At 31.1% G+C, this 20,176-nt stretch overlaps 2 protein-coding genes across 2 annotated transcripts in view; one reads left to right on the top strand and one right to left on the bottom strand.

Annotated features, from left to right (window-relative positions):
• The window catches only part of LOC118191747 (protein kinase C and casein kinase substrate in neurons protein 1-like), a 148,111-nt gene extending 141,937 nt beyond the window's left edge, over nucleotides 1-6,174 (bottom strand). The window contains exon 1 of the mRNA XM_035362593.2: nucleotides 6,106-6,174. The gene's annotated coding sequence lies outside the window, so the exon portion shown is untranslated. The remainder of the gene's footprint in view (nucleotides 1-6,105) is intronic.
• A 323-nt stretch (nucleotides 6,175-6,497) lies between these two features.
• Nucleotides 6,498-10,169, top strand: LOC118191746 (FHF complex subunit HOOK interacting protein 2A-like). Its single transcript, XM_035362590.2, has one exon. It carries the CDS (start codon nucleotides 6,870-6,872, stop codon nucleotides 8,967-8,969), a length of 2,100 nt encoding a protein of 699 aa, XP_035218481.1. The 5' UTR covers nucleotides 6,498-6,869; the 3' UTR covers nucleotides 8,970-10,169.
• Nucleotides 10,170-20,176: the final 10,007 nt, after the last annotated feature.

Below are 20,176 nucleotides of genomic sequence, written 5' to 3'. Positions count from 1 at the left end.
ATTAATTCGTAGTGCAAGCGCTGAAGTGTCTCCGAAAAAATGTTTCGTTTTTAGTTGCTTAATTTATTTTACACATCATTTTAGATTTATTATAGCATTTGAACAGAACTTGTAACTCTTCAGATGATATAATTTTTGAGCTCTGAGTTATAAAATGAATGAGATGTAATGCTGTTAAGTGAACCTAGTGCCGAAGTGTCGCTATGGTAAATAAATATAGTGATCTTTAAAGAGTGCATTTATTCTATTGTGGTTCATGCACTATCAATGAAGTGGATTTAATTCAAAATTCGTTAACTGTTAATTCACTATCTTTAAATGAAATGCATGAAAAATGCGCATAATTTAATATTCCATACACGGAAGTCACGTGGTATACACATCAGAATTCTTTTCAAGAAGAAAAATCCCTATTCTCTTTTCATTTTTTTTAAGGAACAAAGACACTAAACTATGGTAAAAAACACAGAGTTTTTAAATTAACGTTTCACATATATCAAATTCATGTTTTTGTCTTCCTGTTAGAACCGAAATCCCTTTAAAATATTTACAGACCTGATACCTGCAATGCTGATGAAACAAGACTTTTCTTAAGAGTTCTAATGAATGGATATCTTACGGAATCATATAAATTTGCTGCATTCTAAGAAAGTAAGGAAAACTAGCATGCATAACAATGCTATTTGGAAAATTGAAATGTTATAAGAATACATGAAAAGAACTGACAAAAATTTTGAAGTTCATTACTGGGAAAAATAATGAGACCTCATCTTGTGTGTTCAGTAATAGGTTACTAAACTGCTTGTATAATTCCCTAAATTCACAGCACCTACTTAAGTAAATTTCTTTTTCAACAAGCACAGAGCCCAATTAATAAAGTCTCAGGCTCTGCCTTATACACAGACCTTTCTCATACGCCCCAGTGCCGACATTCCTTATTTATGGAAGAAAAAAACAGGGTTCTGATTAGTTACAGGGCAGTTTCTAAGACTCCATAAAACACAGGATTTTAGGTTGGTTCATTTGTGCCTTCCAAGAGTAATCAGGCATACTAGACACACTAGGGCTGTCTAGAATATAATATTTTATGCAGTGAAGAAAAGTCATGATATCCTCAGTTGCATCCAAGACTTTGTAGTAGATTATATGGTTGTAAAAGAGATAGTAATTTTTTTGTCAGTGTGAAAATGCACAGCAATCTTGAACACCATTATGCACAAGAAACAGAAGATGTGGTTGTGAAATACTGCTAATGCAGAGGATGGTTTATGGAAATGTTATTTCTTCTTCAACTCAGGTTTTCCAGTATCACAACGGATCGATGGGACAACATGAGAACAAACAGGACATATTATTTCTCAGAACAGGGTGGCTCATGTGAAGCCTGCACTGGATGTGAACTAATGTCTGAATGCATAATCAAAGAGAATAGAGAGGATCTGCAAATAAGAAAAATTCACATGAAACCAGTCCCAAAGAATTTGTCTGAAAAGAAAAGAAACAACTGTTTGTCAATTTTTAAGGAGCTCTTGGGTCATGAAAGAAGTGAATCCAAAAATATCTGCAAAAAAGGAAAGCTAGGAAAAAAAAATGGTTTTTGAATATTTAATCCCACACTCAAAAATACAAAGTTCACAGCAGCACACTTCTCAAAAACCTTACTAAAAAAAAAAGCTCAGAGCAAATCAAGAATGAAATTCATGTCCCCTCCCTCCAATTTCAAAGAGAGTTGTTCACAAGGATTTTGTATTACTGAGACAGTAATGTAAACCTACAGATGTAAACATTCTAACAAACTGTAAACATTTTACCTACAGATGCTCGAGTGTTTGATAAATGATTTGTATGCATCCGTCTTAAAATTGGAAGTACGAAGTTCCTTTACCACAGCAGTACCTGGGTCATACAAGAGAATTTTTAACTCAAAAAATATCACAGCACTGAGCCGTCATACAGCTCTAATTTGGTTATGTGTGATTTCTTTCTGCTCAACTCAAAACTCATTTAAAAATGTCATTCTGAAACGGGTGAAAAATGTCCAGCAGCTGCAACAAGAGCTTTGAACAACATCTTGCTTTATTACGATGAAGAATAACAGCAATGCTGGAATCAGTACATTGGGTTACAGAATACTTATTTTGAAGCAATAAACCATATGTGTGTTTAAGTCATTTTTTTTAATATCATTTCATTAGTGACAGATTGCATATTTTCATCATTTAGACAACATTAAAACAGTTGAAATTTTTAATAACCAGTTCTTCCATTATATCCAGTTACTGGCTATAAAAATTTCAATATTTCCTTAAAGCAAGAATCAGGTAATATGCCTTTTAAACACCACATGAAAAAATATGTTGATATAATTTCCCAACATTAACAAACAACTTGAAACACCTGAACCTCTGCCAATATTTTTTACATGTATGGGTAGTATGCCACAAACACACTACCCATAAATAAAAGTAAAAAAAAGTAAAAAAATAAGCCCTGAGACAATACAGGGCAGTACTTTACATTTAACTATAATGTCAAACAATCTAATCAATGAAAATAGCAGAAATAATTAGTAAAACTCTGAATCGATTTCATATTGCAATAAGTAAAGATTTTGCAACATCATAAGACACCAAAAATAATATATCCTAATTGCAATGAAGATGATTAAACATTTGAATAAGTGTGATTAATTCCGAGAAACATATTGGTTAATTATAACTATACTTCAACAAAAGCTGCTTCAGCACCAGAACTCCATGTTAATTTTATTCCCACATAAATAAATGCATGCATATGATGGAATACATACAAAAAGTATAGGTCCCATTAGAGAAACAGAAGAAATATAGAAGCAATACGTGAAAATATACCATGTATAACCAGCCACTGACAATTAAGTATATAAGGATATGCTTGAAAAGTACAGGAAGAAGATAAAAAAATCTCCAATTGATAAACCCCAGTTGGTGCTTACTTCAATTATTGAATAATTTTCGAGCTGGGATTAAGAGAGAAGAAAATTAAAGGCTGAGAAATATTGAAAATATACAGTGTACTTGTTCAGAATTGACCATGAAATTTCCAAATAATTAGCTCAATATGTTAAAGATCATATCTCTAGACTACATGAGACAAATGCCTTTGATTCCATGCAAGAGAAGCACTTCAAAGTTCTATTTTTCATAAATAATTAAGAACTAGAATAAAGAATATATTAGAATACTATATCATACACTAAAAGATATTTTGCCTTTTAATATCACAAAGAATTAAAAAAAGTGTGTGAAATATGCACTTAACGTACATATTAGACACTATAAATCTCATTATAAACATGCTTCAGTTTTCCATAAATTAGGTCATTATTCAAATCATAAGATTTTTATCTAATCAAAAGAGTCACTAATGGAAAAAGTCTGAAATACATTGATGGATATTACTATCTTGGAGATCATACAACCAGGAACATATTAAATTTCTTTTTCTAAAAAAAGATTTTCCTACATCTCTTTACAAATCTTTTTTCTCTTAATATGTTGAAGATTCATAATTATATAACTGTGAATTTGGGAGTTCCCTCATTGTAACTGGTTATTATTTTCTAAACATTAATTAATGAATTGAAGGCTCCTTGGAATATGAGCCCTCTTGTGATTATGACTTACTTGCATGCCTCTTTTAAATCCACCTCTTTTCATACAGTTTTCTACATTGTAGTTCATACTTAAAGATTAATATTCTCTCTTTAATGTAGAAACAGACCTCTGTGAACTTGAAATTAATAAAAACTATTTAACTTGAAATTAATTGTTTAAACTTGAAATTAATTGTCTCTCACAAACAGAGCCAGCTCCAAGCACAAGCAACACAAGCAGCCCTTTAGGTACTGAGTTTTGGATGTAACTAGCTAAGCTGCTACTACAAGCAACAACTAAATAAAGATATATTTTACTCTGAAATATTATGTTCATTTTATACTGGATGCAAAAATCCTGGAGCCAAGGATGCTAAAAAATAAGTACCAATTTTGAATGGAAAATACGGAACTTGCATTAATTCCATTTAATTTTCCAAAAAGAAATGCAAAAGATCTTGATATACTTCACTTACCAACTGTAAACTGAATATAGCAAAATATCTTCCAAAAATTGAAAATTATGCCTTTTATATTTTATTTTGATTACCTTGAGTAATTATTTCTATAATTTCAATACTGTCAATAAAGTCAGATATTTATTTACCATTTAAAAAACTAATAAATATCTTTTAGATATTTTCTAATAAATATTTTTAGTGAAATCTTTAAGAGATTATATTCTTTATATAAACAGCACAGACAACATTTTGAAGTTGCCAACAAATTACACATAATTTTTTACTTTGTGATGAATGTGTAATGATAAACACCTCAATGTAATAAAATTTTATAAAATAATTGTGATAATCCTTATCTTAACATTCTTATGTTTTCCAGATTAGTAAGCTTAAATTATAAAAATACAGGGAAAATATTTTATGCTATTTATAAATGCTTACAAAAAGTATTTTTACTGATATAAAAGTATTTTTTACTTTAAGATTTATATTTATTATCCTAGGAGATTTAGTTGCAATTTTACATATTTGAATATATGACCATATTGTAAGAGATAACTGTCAAAAATATTAAAATCACCTCATTATATCAAAATTTAAGAAAAAATTATAAAAAATTAAAAATTAAAAAATTAATAGCATTACTTCCAAAATAAACAGCTAAATTTATTAATATATGATTATATATTTATTAATATATGATATATTAATATATGATCATTTAACTAAATCACAGAACAACCTTTAACAGTGTTCAAAGGAAAATGAAAAATACAATAAAATATACTAATTCAGAAGGTACTAAATTTTAAATTTTCAAACAGCTAATGAAATAATTAATATACATTTTCTATTCTAATTAATAATTTTGAATTATGTACAATCAAACTGAAACAATAAGCTTAGGAGATAGGGAAAGAAAGATCTGATTAATGAAAAATCTGACTTATGAAAAGAATTTATCATTAATTGCAAATTTTACATTTTGAAATTCAGTTGCAATTAATAAAAAATTTTGAGCACTCAGGGCTCTACTATAAATTGTTGACCATACATGAAATTTTGAAATGGAATATAAAATTAAATAGTCAGTGAAAGAAATCAAAGATATTAAAATATTGTTTTCTATTAATTTTATTATACTTTAGTTATTTGCATCCTCCAACATGTAATTTGTATTAATACATCTATTATTAACTCATATACAAGATAATGAATAATTTTATGTCATTCAACAACAGATAAATAACAACTAGCACCAGAAAAATTATAATTTCGAATGCAGCTTATAGATTTTTTTTTTTTTTTTTTCCCGCAAAAATATGAGATTTTTTTCAACTATGAGAAATCTAAACATTCAAGAAACTTCCTTTAACAACCAAATATCCAGTAAATAAAACAAATCAAATGCTACGAAATACGATAAATTTAGTAGCCAGCCGTAATAAAACATTATAACTCTGTAACACGGTTAAAAAAAAATTTTTAACACTGCACCTTAAAGGTCGCTCTCAATTTTGTAAAAATTCAACAATATTAAACAGATTCTGTACATATGCCATACCGAAAAAGCTTCCCACATGATCACTAAACAAAATTAAAGCATGCAATACCTCGCGGTACATCAAACATTTAATATAAATTTGAATTAAGCAGACAAATCCCGCTCCCATAATCTGTCTAAAAGTGGGCGATCAACTGATTAAACAGTTATTTAGTAGTCAGGGTAATAAATAATTAATTTATCTGAACTAAGAAAACAAGTCATTTAATGAAAGAGTGCAGTTTTTAGAATCTTTGAAGGATATGATTGGAATGTTGACTTTCATCCCATAACGCTGGGTCTTTAAATTACGGCATTTAACTAAATCACAGAACAACCTGACGAAATTTAAATATATAGAGAAGCATAGAATTAAAGAATATAAATCTACGAAATATTACACTCTCTCGTGTTCATTACTAAAGTAAAATTACACATTATTATCAGAAAGAAAATTATTTACTTACAATTTACAATCTAGCCATATAACGTATGCGCCTCTAAAGTATGTATATTTGCATACATGCATGTTGTTGCCAAATGCTCAGGCATAAAGTAGAACAAAAAGATTTAGATAATAAATTACTTTTTTCTTTTTAGCCTTTACAAAATTTACGGAAAGCATAGTCAGTTAGAATATGTATTTCTTTCAATTTTAATGGACAAAGCAACAATCATTATTAAAACGCTCATTCTTTTTATGCTCGTTTGATAAATTTTATATTACATTTTTTGTGATCAAGGTAAAATGTAATATTTTAAATGAGTAAATAAAATAAATTAAAAATAACAGCTAATATGCATTTATAATAAGGAGATAATTTCCTTACCTTAAATTAGCTTGCAATGATAGCTACTACCACTTTCATAAGTACTAGTCTATGGTAATGTTTATTTATAGACGATTAGAAGTATAAATTTGAATATAAAAAATTTTGATTCTGTCTTCTTCGCGATGACACTCGTTAAAGGTCAGGATAAACCCGATCGCTTCCTGTGCATTCCAGATTAATATACTGTAGGTTTTGTTTAGGACCGATAAGTGACACGTCTTGAGTTTCCCACCTGTGGCTACAAAGAATATGTTTATACACCAGAATTTCAAACCTTATTGAACTCTTTTAATTTATGAAAGGAATTTTTAAATAGTGTGTTTTAAAATGTTTAATGAGTTTATATCATTTCGTACGATTTTTCACATTCATCTTATGTTTATTAATGTGAAGTAAATATGTTTAGCCGTTTCACAAATGCATTGTATAATGCTGTGGATGCTTTGGCACCACCTCTTCCTCTTCAGGAAGATTTTGTTTGGCACTGGAAATCGGTCACTAAGTTTTACACGGGAAAAAATGCTTCAAATAAAGTACCAATTGAATTGACATCTATTCCTGGGCATTTAATGGAAATGTTATCCATCTTAGAGCAAGAAGAAAAAGAAGTTGAAATGGGAAACATTGGTCCCTGTATGGAATATATTATGCAGCACAAACTGCTGGATACAATGTGTGTGTTAGGGTCTTCTGATGTGCCACCGGGAATGAAGAGGTACATGTTCATATTTGTTACAAAAATGTTAAAGATTATGCAGCAATCTTTGACACCTCACGTTAGTGTATATATACCTATCCAGAATTTTATAAAACTGTGTGGCGAGGTCTTTGCTGGGCCTACTGAAAGTGAAGAGATGAATTTTTTGCAATGCATCTGTGATAAAATAAAAGAAAATCCTCATCTGGTCAATTGTTTCCTTGCTGATGGTGAGCCTGGATCTCGAAGAAATTCTAAAATAGAATCTACTGTTGATAGTGATTCTAAGATGGAAGCAGCTGCTGTGGCTAAGGAATATGCTTTAATTTCCTCTCTTCTCAAGTTGTATGAAAGCCCAGATAATGACATATCTGTAAAAGCTAGGGAGTGCCTTAAAACACTATGCAGTTGTGCAAATGACAGTGCAGCAATGACTGTGGCAAATTTTAGTTGCCTGAGTACAGTCCTTACCTGGCATATTATTTCTTTGTATCAAAATATCCCCAAAACTCTAAAAATTCATGATCTTGAAACTCCTAATCTTGAAGAAGGGCAAAACAGTACTAAAATTTTGCCAGAAAAAAGAAAATACTTATGTTATTTGCAGGAACTTTCTTTTATTGATTCTGTAATAGAAACAGCACATCCTGTTATAAGTGATAATTTAGCTGTTTGTTTTAGAACAGATTTCCTTCAAGTTTATATATATCCCTGTTTAATGGAAAGTGATAATGATGATGATTTGCTGTTCATAACTACGTTGATAACATGTTCGATGCGAAATATAATTTCTTCTAAACTGATCAATACTTTTGGAATATTTCTGCTAGGTGAAAATAGTGACAGTTATGAATATTCTGAACAGTCAAGTCCTAGTCTCAAAGAAATTTTAATAGATAGATGTCGTGATAGTGAAAGAAATGTAGCATTAGCCTTGTGTAATTTACAACTCTTTGAAGAAATGTTGCTTAGGCCAACTCAGCATATTTTAAATAATCTAGTGTTACAATATTTGGAAGGCCGTAAGTATTATGACCATGCTGCTGTTGATTGTTGGCTGCAATTTTCCGATGAAGATACTTGTAGCAGGTATAGCGATGATTATTCTCCTGGTTCTTCTCCATCTGGAAAGTCACATCTACCAACTTATATACATCGAGTTATTGAGTCTTTCTTAGCATTATTGCCTGATGATATCAAATCATGTGAATCTGAAGAAGATTCAGGATATCAAGCTTATGTCAAGGAAGCTCATGGAAGGTTTCTGAAATGTCTTGTATTGTGTGCAGATTTTCAGTGGCCAGATGATTTTCCTGAAAAAGAAGATCTCCATTTGGGTGCAGAAGATGATTCGAGCTCTGAATCGCAACCTGAGGATGATTCGGCAAGGTGGTCTTTTTATGAAGGTCCTTTTTTGGGCATGATTTTTGATAAACTATTACTGATGTTAGAACAGCCTTATGAAATTAATCTCCAGTTAACATCAATAGTCTCAAGATTAGCTTTGTTTGCACATCCTTTATTACATGAATACCTTTTAAACCCTCTTATATCTTATGCTTCTGATGCAAGGTCACTTTTTCTAGTTTTGCTTCAAGTATCTGAAGACATCCAGAAAGAAGTACCAAACATCCGAGGCTTCAAAACAAAAATTAAACTTACCCGAACTGCTTTGCTCAGTGATGATAATGAGAATGCAACTTTTGAAGAATCTAATGTTCTGGAAGCATTGATCATTCTGGAGGAGTTTTGCAAAGAATTAGCAGCGATTGCATTTGTGAAATATCATGCTGTAAGCTGATGATTTCAGTTGGAAACTATAGGTTTAACATATAAAATTGATTTAGGAGTTTTCTATCAAATTTACTGGTAAATTATTTATGCACAATAAACAACATGTTAAAATTACATGAGTTTTAATTCTAAGTGAATACTATCCTCTTATGTGTGCATGCACTTGAAAGAGTGATAAGTATTGTTCTCCTTTATTTTTATTATTACTATTCCAATTTTTACTGTGTAATGGTTGAATTTACTGGTATGATGAACCATTAAGCATTTTTATTGGATTTGCTTTTAGTCTTGTTCAAATTTTATGCGAATAGTTCAAAATTATGGTCGGTTGTTTAGTAAGAAATTTGATGGTAGATTTGTGTTTAATACATTGGAAACATCCTTTCTTTTGGTAAAATTAAGAGAATGTCTCAATTAGTATACACATAACTTCTCATAAGTTACACATTTATAAGTAATAGTGATTTAACAGAAAAGTACCTAATATCCATTTTTTTATGTAAAATATATTTAATATCTTAAAAAGGTGTTATTATTTGTAATAAATATTAAGATTCCTACCTGTTATAACTAAAAATAAAAAACTCAAGAACACACTGTCATCATTCAGCAATTCATAAAATCATGCTTATTAGCATAAAGAAGAATTATTTAATGTGTGCAGATTATTAAGTTGTTTTATCTGTAGTTCTTAATGGCATTTTGCAAAAAGTATCATTTAGTGTTATAAGGTATTTTATCCTTCCTATCTGCATGCCTTTGTGGTGTAATTGGGAGCGTATTTGAGAGGTTTAGGGTTCGAGTCCCGCCGAGGACATTGCACATTTTTCACTTCTCCTGCTTCAAAATAACCTAATTATTCTATAGTGAGAAGGTGGTGAATGATAATTCGTCACCACTAGAACTGATTGGAATCCCTAATCCTCAGTCACCCTTTAAAAGGTATTTTCTCCCTCTATTCAACATGCTTCCATGGTATAATTGGAAGCATATTTGACAGGTCCAGGATTCAAGTCCTGGCAAAGGCATTGCACATTTTTCTCATCTCCTGCTTCAAAATAATGTAATGACTCTACAATGCTGTAAAAATAATAAATGAAATTAGTTTCAAGTACCCTATAAAATTTTAAATTGGATTTTTTTCCCCCTCAAAACAGAGATAGAAAGAGATACAAAAACAGAGATAGAAATTTAGCAATTGTTATATAGGGTTAAATCGAGAAAAACATATCAGTGTGAAATTTAACAATAGGCAAAAAAAAAAAAAAAAGAGTTGAAATGAGGGTGATTAGACAAAGGAGAATAACCTTTGTCTAATCACCCTCATTTCAACTTTTTTTTTTTTTTTTTTTTTTTGCCTATTGTTAAATTTCACACTGATATGTTTTTCTCGATTTAACCCTATATAACAATTGCTAAATTTCTATCTCAGTTTTTGTTTGCCATTATCTGCATCAATCAAATTAAATGGTAATGATGAGATTTTATAGTAATGTACAGATTGCAAAATTTTCTCTGTGCCTTTTTTTTTTTAAAATTATTTTCTTATTTAAATGGCAGTGTACTTTTTTCAAATGTTGCTGTTTATACCAGAAACTGAAAATTGTGTTTTATGCATTTGAGTTTATAATTTGACATCAGTAAATATTTTTATTTAATAACAGAAACAAAATATTTAACCTTTTTTTATTTTTTTAATTCTTTTACTGATAAATTATTCTTTCAATGTGAGATTAGAAACTGAAGTTTTCATATTGCAAGTTCTGTCTTCTTTTAATTTTTATTGTTTCCTTTTCTTGAATTTGAGAATGTACATACTGCAACACTAAGTAAATCATTAACAGATTTATTTTTCATACACAGAAACAATGATATTGATACATATTTTCATACACATAAACAATGATAATTTTTATCTGCTGCCCTTTGCTAAGTGAAAGCCATTCTTTCTTGATGCATGTTCTATAACTTAGAAACCATTTCTTAAAATTTTCAAAAGTCATTTTGGACATCAATAAATTGCTTATACAGCATGACAATATTAATTCAAAATATTTTATGTATATAGAAAATTTGTTTGTAATATATACAGTCAAAAGTCGTTAATCCGGACTCCTCGGGACTTCGGCGATTCCGGATTATCGATTTTTCCGGATTATAGATCATCAGTTTAAATCTGGTAAGATGGCATGCAGAAATTACAAAATTAAAAATATGAAACCGTAATTTATGAAATAAAGAACAATCATGATCTAAAGGGTATCAAAATTTACAAAAAGAAAAAGCTTAATATTTATTTGTTTACTTTATTAAACATTTCCTTCAATGTAAGTTGCTTCGTTTCATGTGATAATACTTTCTCTTTAATTTTATTAAACAGACATAATTTCTTGTTTAGTTACAAAGTTCCGCTGTTCCAGTCCTATAATTGCTGTGTTGAGAATACCGACTAATTTGTCAATCGAAATGTTTTCGTTTTCAATAACCTCTGGGTCACTTTCTTCACTATCGGAAGCGAATTATAATGACGAGGAACTTGATTTAAATCATATCAAAGACGGAGTACATCAAAATGAAATACTACACTTAGTACGGAATTATAAACTAAATAAAATAAAAACATCTGCCCTGAAGATAAGGATAGTGCTGACAGATTAACTTCCAATCCGCCGCGTGAAATTGATAAACAGATTTCGGATTTCAAAACATACTTTCTCTTTGTAGATACAAATTACATATTATTAAATATATATCGAAAATTCTATTTGACATAATCTTTCTAATCTATCATAATCTAATAATGACGTTTCTGCCCTCCCTCTGCCGCAGAGCAGCGTGAAATTGATAAACAGATTTCGGATTTCAAACATACTTTCGCTTTGTAGTAAATATATATCGGAAATTCTATTTGACATAATCGAAAGTTCAAGCTTACTTTTATAAAATTGCTCTAACAGTCTGCAAAAAATAATAAGCCGGATCCAATTCGAAGATTAAGGAACAACGCAATCTGAAACATTAACTGAATTAGATAACTTTAGCTTAGCGTATAACTCCGTTACACATTAAACACGCATGCGCACAAACATATTCGCAGCCGGAAGGGTCTTACGCGCTCTCGTAAACGCCTGTGCGCATGCGTGAAAGCGACGCATGCGCAGAAAGTTTGTAGCTTTGAGGTCCAGATTATAGATCATTCCGGATTACGGGTGTCCGAATTAACGACTTTTGACTGTATTATATATCAAATGAAAATTGCTGAAATGTAAGAAGAAAATTGTTACTTGTTTTTAAATTTCAAACATGAAAAGTCAAGCGTTTTAACATCCCAAATTTTCCCATATTTACTCAGTTAATATAGAGTTGTTCTCCAGCAGTCACTCCCCTTCTCTACAAAGAAAGTTTAAAAGAATTTATTAATCCACAAGGTTTAAGATCTTTCATTTAATTTTCATATTATGAAAAAATATTGCTCATCAGTATAAAAAAGTGGATCATTTGAAAGATCATTTGGTACTTACGTACTATGAAAACTACCTTATCAACATTTGCTGATAAAATTCTTCATTGGTGTTTTTGTTTTATGCTTCTAAATTATTTTAAAAATAAAAGCCCTAATTATAAAGGAACAAAAACTTAAAAACCAAAATCCCCCCCCCCAAAAAAAATATATACATATTATATATAAACCATATAATAAATATGAATTAAAAAATTAAAATTAACTTGTTAAAAGAAAACGTTGAAGTTAATGGTGAGGAAAGTGGCAGGAAATAGTTTTCAAAATAGCATCGAAAGGCATTTCCTGTTTTTTCTGCCAAATAAATTCAGCTAAATAGGTATCCAAATGATGGTGGCTTATCCCACGTTGTCGCTTGGTCCTCCATTTTGCAGAAGAATTAATACTAAATATACTGAGGAAATTAATGCTAAAATTTTATATTATCTGTTTTCTCTCAAAATTTGGGCATATTTTATAAATATACAATCTCACTTGGCAATGAGTCGTATACAAGCATAACAAACCTTGTGTAAATATTGTGAATTCTTTACGGTTGCTCTGTATTTTTAAAATACCAGCTATTTTTAATGTGTTTCAGTTTTTTATTTGTTTTGCACTAATAGTACATTTTAGTTTTAATTATAGCCCCCCCCCCCAACTGGTATAGTGGTTAGCATCGCTGACTGCCATGCCGAAGGGCCCGGGTTCGAATCCCTCTATAACCTATGTTAAAGTTAATCTGTATAACCTACAAGGGTTGCTGGTTGTGGTGAGATATCTAGGTAGTCATCATAGCATGTAAGTAGCGATTATTTTTTATGTATTTCGTAATATATATATATATATATGTTCATATTTTCATAATTTAATTCAAGTGGCAATTATTCTGTAATAATATACTTTTTAACATTTTAAAAATTTCTTGTTGATGCTATTTTGTATTCTAAACAACAATGCAGAAATAAATGCTTGAGCATTCAAAATAGGATCCTCTCCCAGTCTGAGTTTTAATCTTATTGAATTGTAAAAATATAGTTTTATGAGTTTGCAGCAGAAGATATGCAAACTAAGGTGTTCAGTCTAATTCTCTCTTAAATCCAAAAAACAGTGTTATACCCCCCGTCTCCATAAATGTCCTTATGCAGCCTTTATTTTTACAACTGTTAATTTTGAGCATCTATTTCTAATTTTAAAATATTTTTATTTGACACAAATATTAATGTGTTAGTAATTTAAAAAAGAAATTTTGTAAAAAAGTTATGTAATCTAACTTTGGTATTTTTCCATTTTGCCGGTGCAGGCGATAAAGTTGCCAATAATGTTACAACTCATGCCAAACGGAATATCCTCGCTGGTAACCTTTTAGGCCTCATTTACAAACCAAGTAGCAGCCATTTCTTATCAGATTGTTTCTTTCAATACTGAGCACCGCCTGAGACAACCGCTGACCTCACTTTGTTGTAAAAGTCTTACAGTGTTAATAGTCATCCTGGCAGAAGGGAATATTTCCTTCGTGTAAAAATATAAATATTACATGGGCATACTAGGCCTGTGTATAAGCATAGATATGTTAATTACAAACATTGTCTTGTACAAGTTACATGTGATAGTTACATAAAATCATGACAGTATGTGTACATTTAAACATTATCTGAATTCATATTTACAATTGGAGCTAATCTTTGGAATATGGTAACAGGTAGTTTGGCGACATTTTGGTAAGGCGATAAAGGTTACTAGCTAGGACTTTAGCAGTGTACATGGATAAAGTCAAGAGTGTGCACAATGCCATTTTTGTACAATTCTGGGATGTTTTTTTAAGTGAAAATAGGTCGATGTGTACATGGATGATACCGTGTATGTGCAATTCTTAAAAACACGGCAAGCAGTGGGCGATTCTGCACTTTCTCCCAATTTTGCACCTAATCTTCGTCATGATTAAGCACTTTTGTTCCATCAAAGTTCTAGCATAAGCGTAATTTGACTAGCAGATTGTTGGAAAAAAATGTTGAGTAAAAAAAAAAAAAAAAAAAAAAAACATGCCTTTACTTCGTAAAAACAAAATGGCGTCCAAACAGAAACTAGCAGGTTGCTGTAGCAGGGTTGCTCGCCAAAAAATCGCCTAGTTACCATAATCTAAAGATTAACCAAACTTTATACATTGACTGGATTTTCAATATTATTTTTATTCAATAGAAGTTCAGAAATCTGCAAAGCTTGGGACCAGAGGTTGTGCGGATTTTAGGATTTTGCGAATTTCAGGGCAGAAAAGATAAATCGTAATATTCAGACTCAAAGTGCAAAATAAATAAGGCGTATTAGATACATTTAATTAAATTATTATATACATTATTGGGTGAATCTTCGGATTATGGTAACTTAATGATTTTTTGAAGAAAATTTGGCGACCAACCCTGCTACAGCAACCTGCTAGTTATTTTTTTGGATGCCATTTTGTTTTCACAAAGTAAAGGCATGTTTTTTTTTTTTTTTTTTTTTTTTTTCCTCAAAATTTTTTCCAACAATCTGCTAGCCAAATTACACTTTGCTAGAACTTTTATGGAACAAAAGTGCTTAATCATGATGAAGATAAAGGTGCGAAACTGGGAGAAAGTGCAGAATAGCCCACTGCTTCGCGCGTTTTTAAGAATTGCACATGCGCAGTATCCATGTACACGTCGACCTATTTTCATTATAAAAAAAATCATCCCAGAATTGCACAAAAATGGCATTGCGCACACTCTTGACTTTATCCATGTACACATCGACCTATTTTCACTTAAAAAGTCAAAGAAAATTGACAAAAATCCAATTTTTCTTACTCTTGTAGAAAGCACCAAACAAATAAGTGGGTGATTCTCCACTTTAGTAGCAAATTGTTTCTAAGTGCTTATTAGCTAAAATCACGATCGGAATTTTCCGGAAAATGTCACATGACATGTCTCATGATCTCTCATTTCTCTGAGACAAAATAATCTGTGATTCGAACTGTGTACTTCTCAGATTATTGCTAAAGTCCTACCTAGTAACCTTTATCGCCTTACCAAAATGTTGCCAAACTACCTGTTACCATATTCCAAAGATTAGCCCATTATTGCAATAATTTATTATATGAATTAAATTATTACATACATAAATTGATTATATTATTCATTGTATTATATGCACACAGCATCAAGGTTTGCCGATTTCACCTCGTGCAAAGATTTCCGGTTTCGGATTCCGGTGTTAGAATCACTGTTGCTGTAAATTTTCAACAGCTTTTTTTTATTTTTCCATATACAGTTGAAAGTCATTAATTCGGACACCCATAATCTGGAATGATCTATAATCCGGACCTCAAAGCTGCAAACTTGACGCATGCGCGTAAGACCTTTACGGCTGTGAATATGCGTGTGGGCATGCACAAAATACGTTTGCGAATGCGTGTTTAATGTATAACAGACGGTATAAGCTAAGCTAAAATGATCTAATTCAGTTAATGTTGCAGATTGCGTTGTTCCTTAATCTTCGAATTGGATCCGGCTTATTATTTTTTGCAGACTGTTAGAGCAATTTTATAAAAGTAAGCTTGAACTTTCGATTATGTCAAATAGAATTTCTGATATATATTTACTAATATGTAAAGGATCTACAAAGCGAAAGTATGTTTCAAAGTCCATTAAACAAAAAGTGGAATTGCTGCAAAAAATGGATAAAGGCTATGCTTTGTTTATGTAACCCAGGGGTCGCCAAACTTTTTTGATCATCGCCCCCTATATAATTTTTCGAAATCTCCATAGACCCCACAAAGGTAATTTTCAGGTAATTAAAATAAAACTATATATTAGTTTAAATATTTAATGAATCAGAAACAGTAAGTAATGTAGCTACAGATTTTTTACTTCTTAATGAGATGAGTGTGCCTGGTGTTTCTTGGCAAGGTTCGCTATCAGTCAATTTTAACCGTAAATCCCCTCGAAGCTCCACATTTAATTTATTTCTGTTTTTAGTTAAAATTGAATTACCGTGATTGAAACCGGCTTCAACCATATATGAACTTGGAAACGCCAGCATAAATGGCTGAGCCATTTCGTAAAGTTTCACATATTTTTGCTTTATATTTATATTAGTGCAAAATTTATGTATTGTCAAATTTTTAATAAGCGTTTTTGCTTCAAGATCAGACAATAGTTCAGCAAGCTCATCTTGTATGTTGATGTCGACGTTATCAATTTGCGCCGAAAATGGCGCAATAATCCAATTAGGGATGTCGATGTTTTCCAAATCAACAAAGCGCAGTTTAAAATCGTCGCTTAATTTTTTAAGATGATTTGTATATATTTCCAAGTCTTCTTTTATTTTTAATTGTTGCAGATTTGAAAAATACTTATAATCCTTACGTAGCAATGAAGATCTAAATAAATTTAATTTTACTTGGAGCCTAACAGTATTGTCCGAGCTTGGATAATTGTTACATCTTTTCCTTGCAGTTTTGTTTGAATGTCATTAAATTTTCTAAATAAGTCTGCTAAATAAAAAATATTGTTCTTATTGTTTTGGAGTTCGTTGCTTAGAACAGGATTTATTTCGTTCAGAAATTCTGTCGTGGAGTCAAATAAATTGACGAGCCGTTGCAAGCATACACCTCTAGACAACCATCTAACCTCGGTGTGCAGAAGTAATTGGTTAAATAACTCATTGTTTTCCTCACAAAGTTTGGCAAATAATCTTGATTTAAGAGGTTGAGCTTTAATTTGATTAATAGATTTAATACAAAACTGTAAAGCTTCACGGAACTCTGAACTCAGATATTTTGCTACTAAGTTGTGTCTGTGCAACACACAATGAATAGTACGAATACTGGGCACTTTTTCTTTGAGGCATGTAGCAAAACCTTGGTAATGCCCTACCATAGAAGGTGTGCCATCTGTGGCTACTGCTATTATATTTTCAAGCGGAATGTCATATTTATTTAAATATTCTTGTAAACATCTAAAAATTGTCACTCCCTTCCCATTGGTTTCAAGATATTTAGCAAATAAAAATTCATTAATGACTTCTCCTTTAATTTTACTGAAATATCTAACATACGCCATAAGAATAGCAGAAATGCCAAAAACAGATTCATCAAGTTGTATAGAGAACTTGCAATTTTTTAGCTCCGAAACTACTGTGTTTTCTATTTCTTCGGCCATTTCGTCAATACGCCGTTTTACAGAATTTGCACTTAATGGCAAAGACTTTAAAACATTTGTAGAGTCTTTTTTCATCACATTCTCAATGACGTCTTTAATTGCAGGTACTACAATTTCTTCTGCGATTGTGTGGGGTTTTCCCCTCTTTGCTATATTAAGCAAAATCTTGTATGAAGCAATTAATCCTCCTTCATTTTCAGTTTCAGTAGACTGTTTCATAAAACTTTTTAGAGTTGGTCGACATGTGAATTTTTCTTTGAGTTTTTTGAAAAATTCTAATTCTTCATTTTTTTTATCTGAATGAAGCCTTTCAAGGTGATCTTTCATTTTTGACGGTTTCATGTATTCATTTCCAAAAGTTTTTTCGCATATAAGACACATAGGAATAGTTTCATTTGTCGGTGAACAAATAAATCCAAATTTTAAGTAATCCAATGAATAATACCAACATTTCTTTTTAGATACTGAAGCTGTCATTTTTAAGTTAGGGTTCTGTAAATAAGTTAAAATTAAGTTGGTATATTATACTAATCCACATTATTAAAGCTTACGTTTTCACAAGTAACAATAATTAAAATTGATATCAAAACTAAACAAATAGTTTTATAGAAACAATAACTCATTATCCAATGGTAGATATAATAGTAGTAATAATGACACTACAAGCATTTAATACTGTTCACAGTTCACAAAGATAGCTGAAAATGCATATGATATTTGGGTTTGTAGCATCCAGTGTAGAATTGGACAAGCGCACATATGCATCTGACTCATGTGCAAGGCTCGTATGGTTTGCGATGGAGACAAAGGGCGAACCAAGGACACGATGCGTAACTGCCGTATAAAAAAGAAAAAACTAAAAGAACTAAAACCACACACATAAGAAGAAAGAAAATGGAGTACTGAAGATTCCCTTCGCGCTTAATGCATAGAAAGCCAACGGCAGTGTCGTCGCTCACCAAGTCCGCGCCAAAGGCTTCTAATTGGTTGATGGGTTTGCCAGCAAGAGATACGGATAAGCCTCAATCGCTCTTCTGGCTACATACTATGAGTCGTGCAAATTACAAACTGGTCACAAGGTCAAGTTGTGACGTCACTGTATACATACGAAAACTCATAAGGAAAAAAGGGGCAGATTGTTTTCTGATTTATTATTTTATTTTCTATAAAGAATATAATATTAAGTCAATTATAAAAATATTTTAAAATTTTACGTACGCAGTTAGATATGTGTGATTTGCATATTAAGAACTGTTTTTCCTTCGAGTCCCAATAGACCCCTATTCAACCCCTTGGGTCAGATAGACCCCTACTGTTGTTAAATAGATATTATAGATCTATATAGAAAACTTTGGCGACCCCTGATTTAACCATTCCGAAATCTGTTTATCAATTTCACGTTGCTCTGTATGTGTGTTTGTGGGGGGGGGAAGTTGCGGCACGCAATGAACTGGAAGTTGATCTGTCAACACTATCCTTATCTTCAGGGCAGATGTTTTTATTTGGCTTATAATTCCTTATTAAATGTAGTATTTCATCTCGATGTACTCCGTCTTTGATATGATTTAAATCAAATTCGTCATCATTATATTTCACTTTCGATAGCGAAGAAAGTGACACAGAGGTTATTGAAAACGAAAAAATGTCGATTGACAAATTAGTCGGTATTCTCGACACAGCAATTTTAGGACTTGAACAGCGGAACTTTGTAACTTAACAAGAAATTATGTCTGTTTATAGAATTAAAGAGAAAGTATTAGCACATAAAAAACGAAGCAACTTACATTGAAAGAAATGTTTAATAAAGTAAACAAATAAATATTAAGCTTTTTTTTTTTGTAAATTTTGATACCCTTTAGATCATAATTGTTCTTTATTTCATAAATTACGGTTTCATATTTTTAATTTTATAATTTCTGCATGCCATCTTACCAGATTTAAACTGATGATCTATAATCCGGAAAAATGGATAATCCGGTATCACCGAAGTCCCGACGAGTCTGGATTAACAACTTTTGACTGTATCATACAAAATTGTGTCGCAATTCCATACGATTCTGCTATAAACCGAGGTGTGGAACCTGCCTGCATCTTTTGCAAAATTTCCACTTTTTGCATTACCGTCAATGCAAGGTCTTGACGTTCTTCAACGTCGCGAGCAGTAAAATCAAGGGTGCGTTTTTTATCTGTCGTTGTATTAAAAGGACTGAAATTTAATATATTCTTAATTTATCATCAAAATATCCGGAAAAAAAAAAAAGCAACACTAAATAATCTCGTGAAATAACAAAGCTCAGAAAATACAACAACGTGAATCGTGAATTAGAAAGAAGAGTGAATCGTCTGCTTTTTTACCTCAATGTAGATTAGAGGGGGAAAAAACTTTTATCATGTTGTCAATAATTTGATATTTCTGTTATGACTCGTTATTATTCGGTAATTATGACATCATTATTCGGTAAATATTTTTTCTTTGATATTTCGTACTCAATGTTGCGGTTTCCGGAACCTATAAACTGAATGTTTATATTTTGA

The sequence above is a fragment of the Stegodyphus dumicola genome, chromosome 2, assembly GCF_044657685.1.
Source record: "Stegodyphus dumicola isolate Sdum_Otavi_A_Nest chromosome 2, ASM4465768v1".
Classification (NCBI taxonomy): domain Eukaryota; kingdom Metazoa; phylum Arthropoda; class Arachnida; order Araneae; family Eresidae; genus Stegodyphus; species Stegodyphus dumicola.
Note: the sequence above shows the minus strand (reverse complement) of the source record. Positions and strands in the feature narration are given on the sequence as shown.

Coding starts and splice junctions, on each gene's coding strand:
- LOC118191746 (XM_035362590.2), top strand. CDS start 6,870: ATGTTTAGCCGTTTCACAAATGCATTGTATAATGCTGTGGATGCTTTG.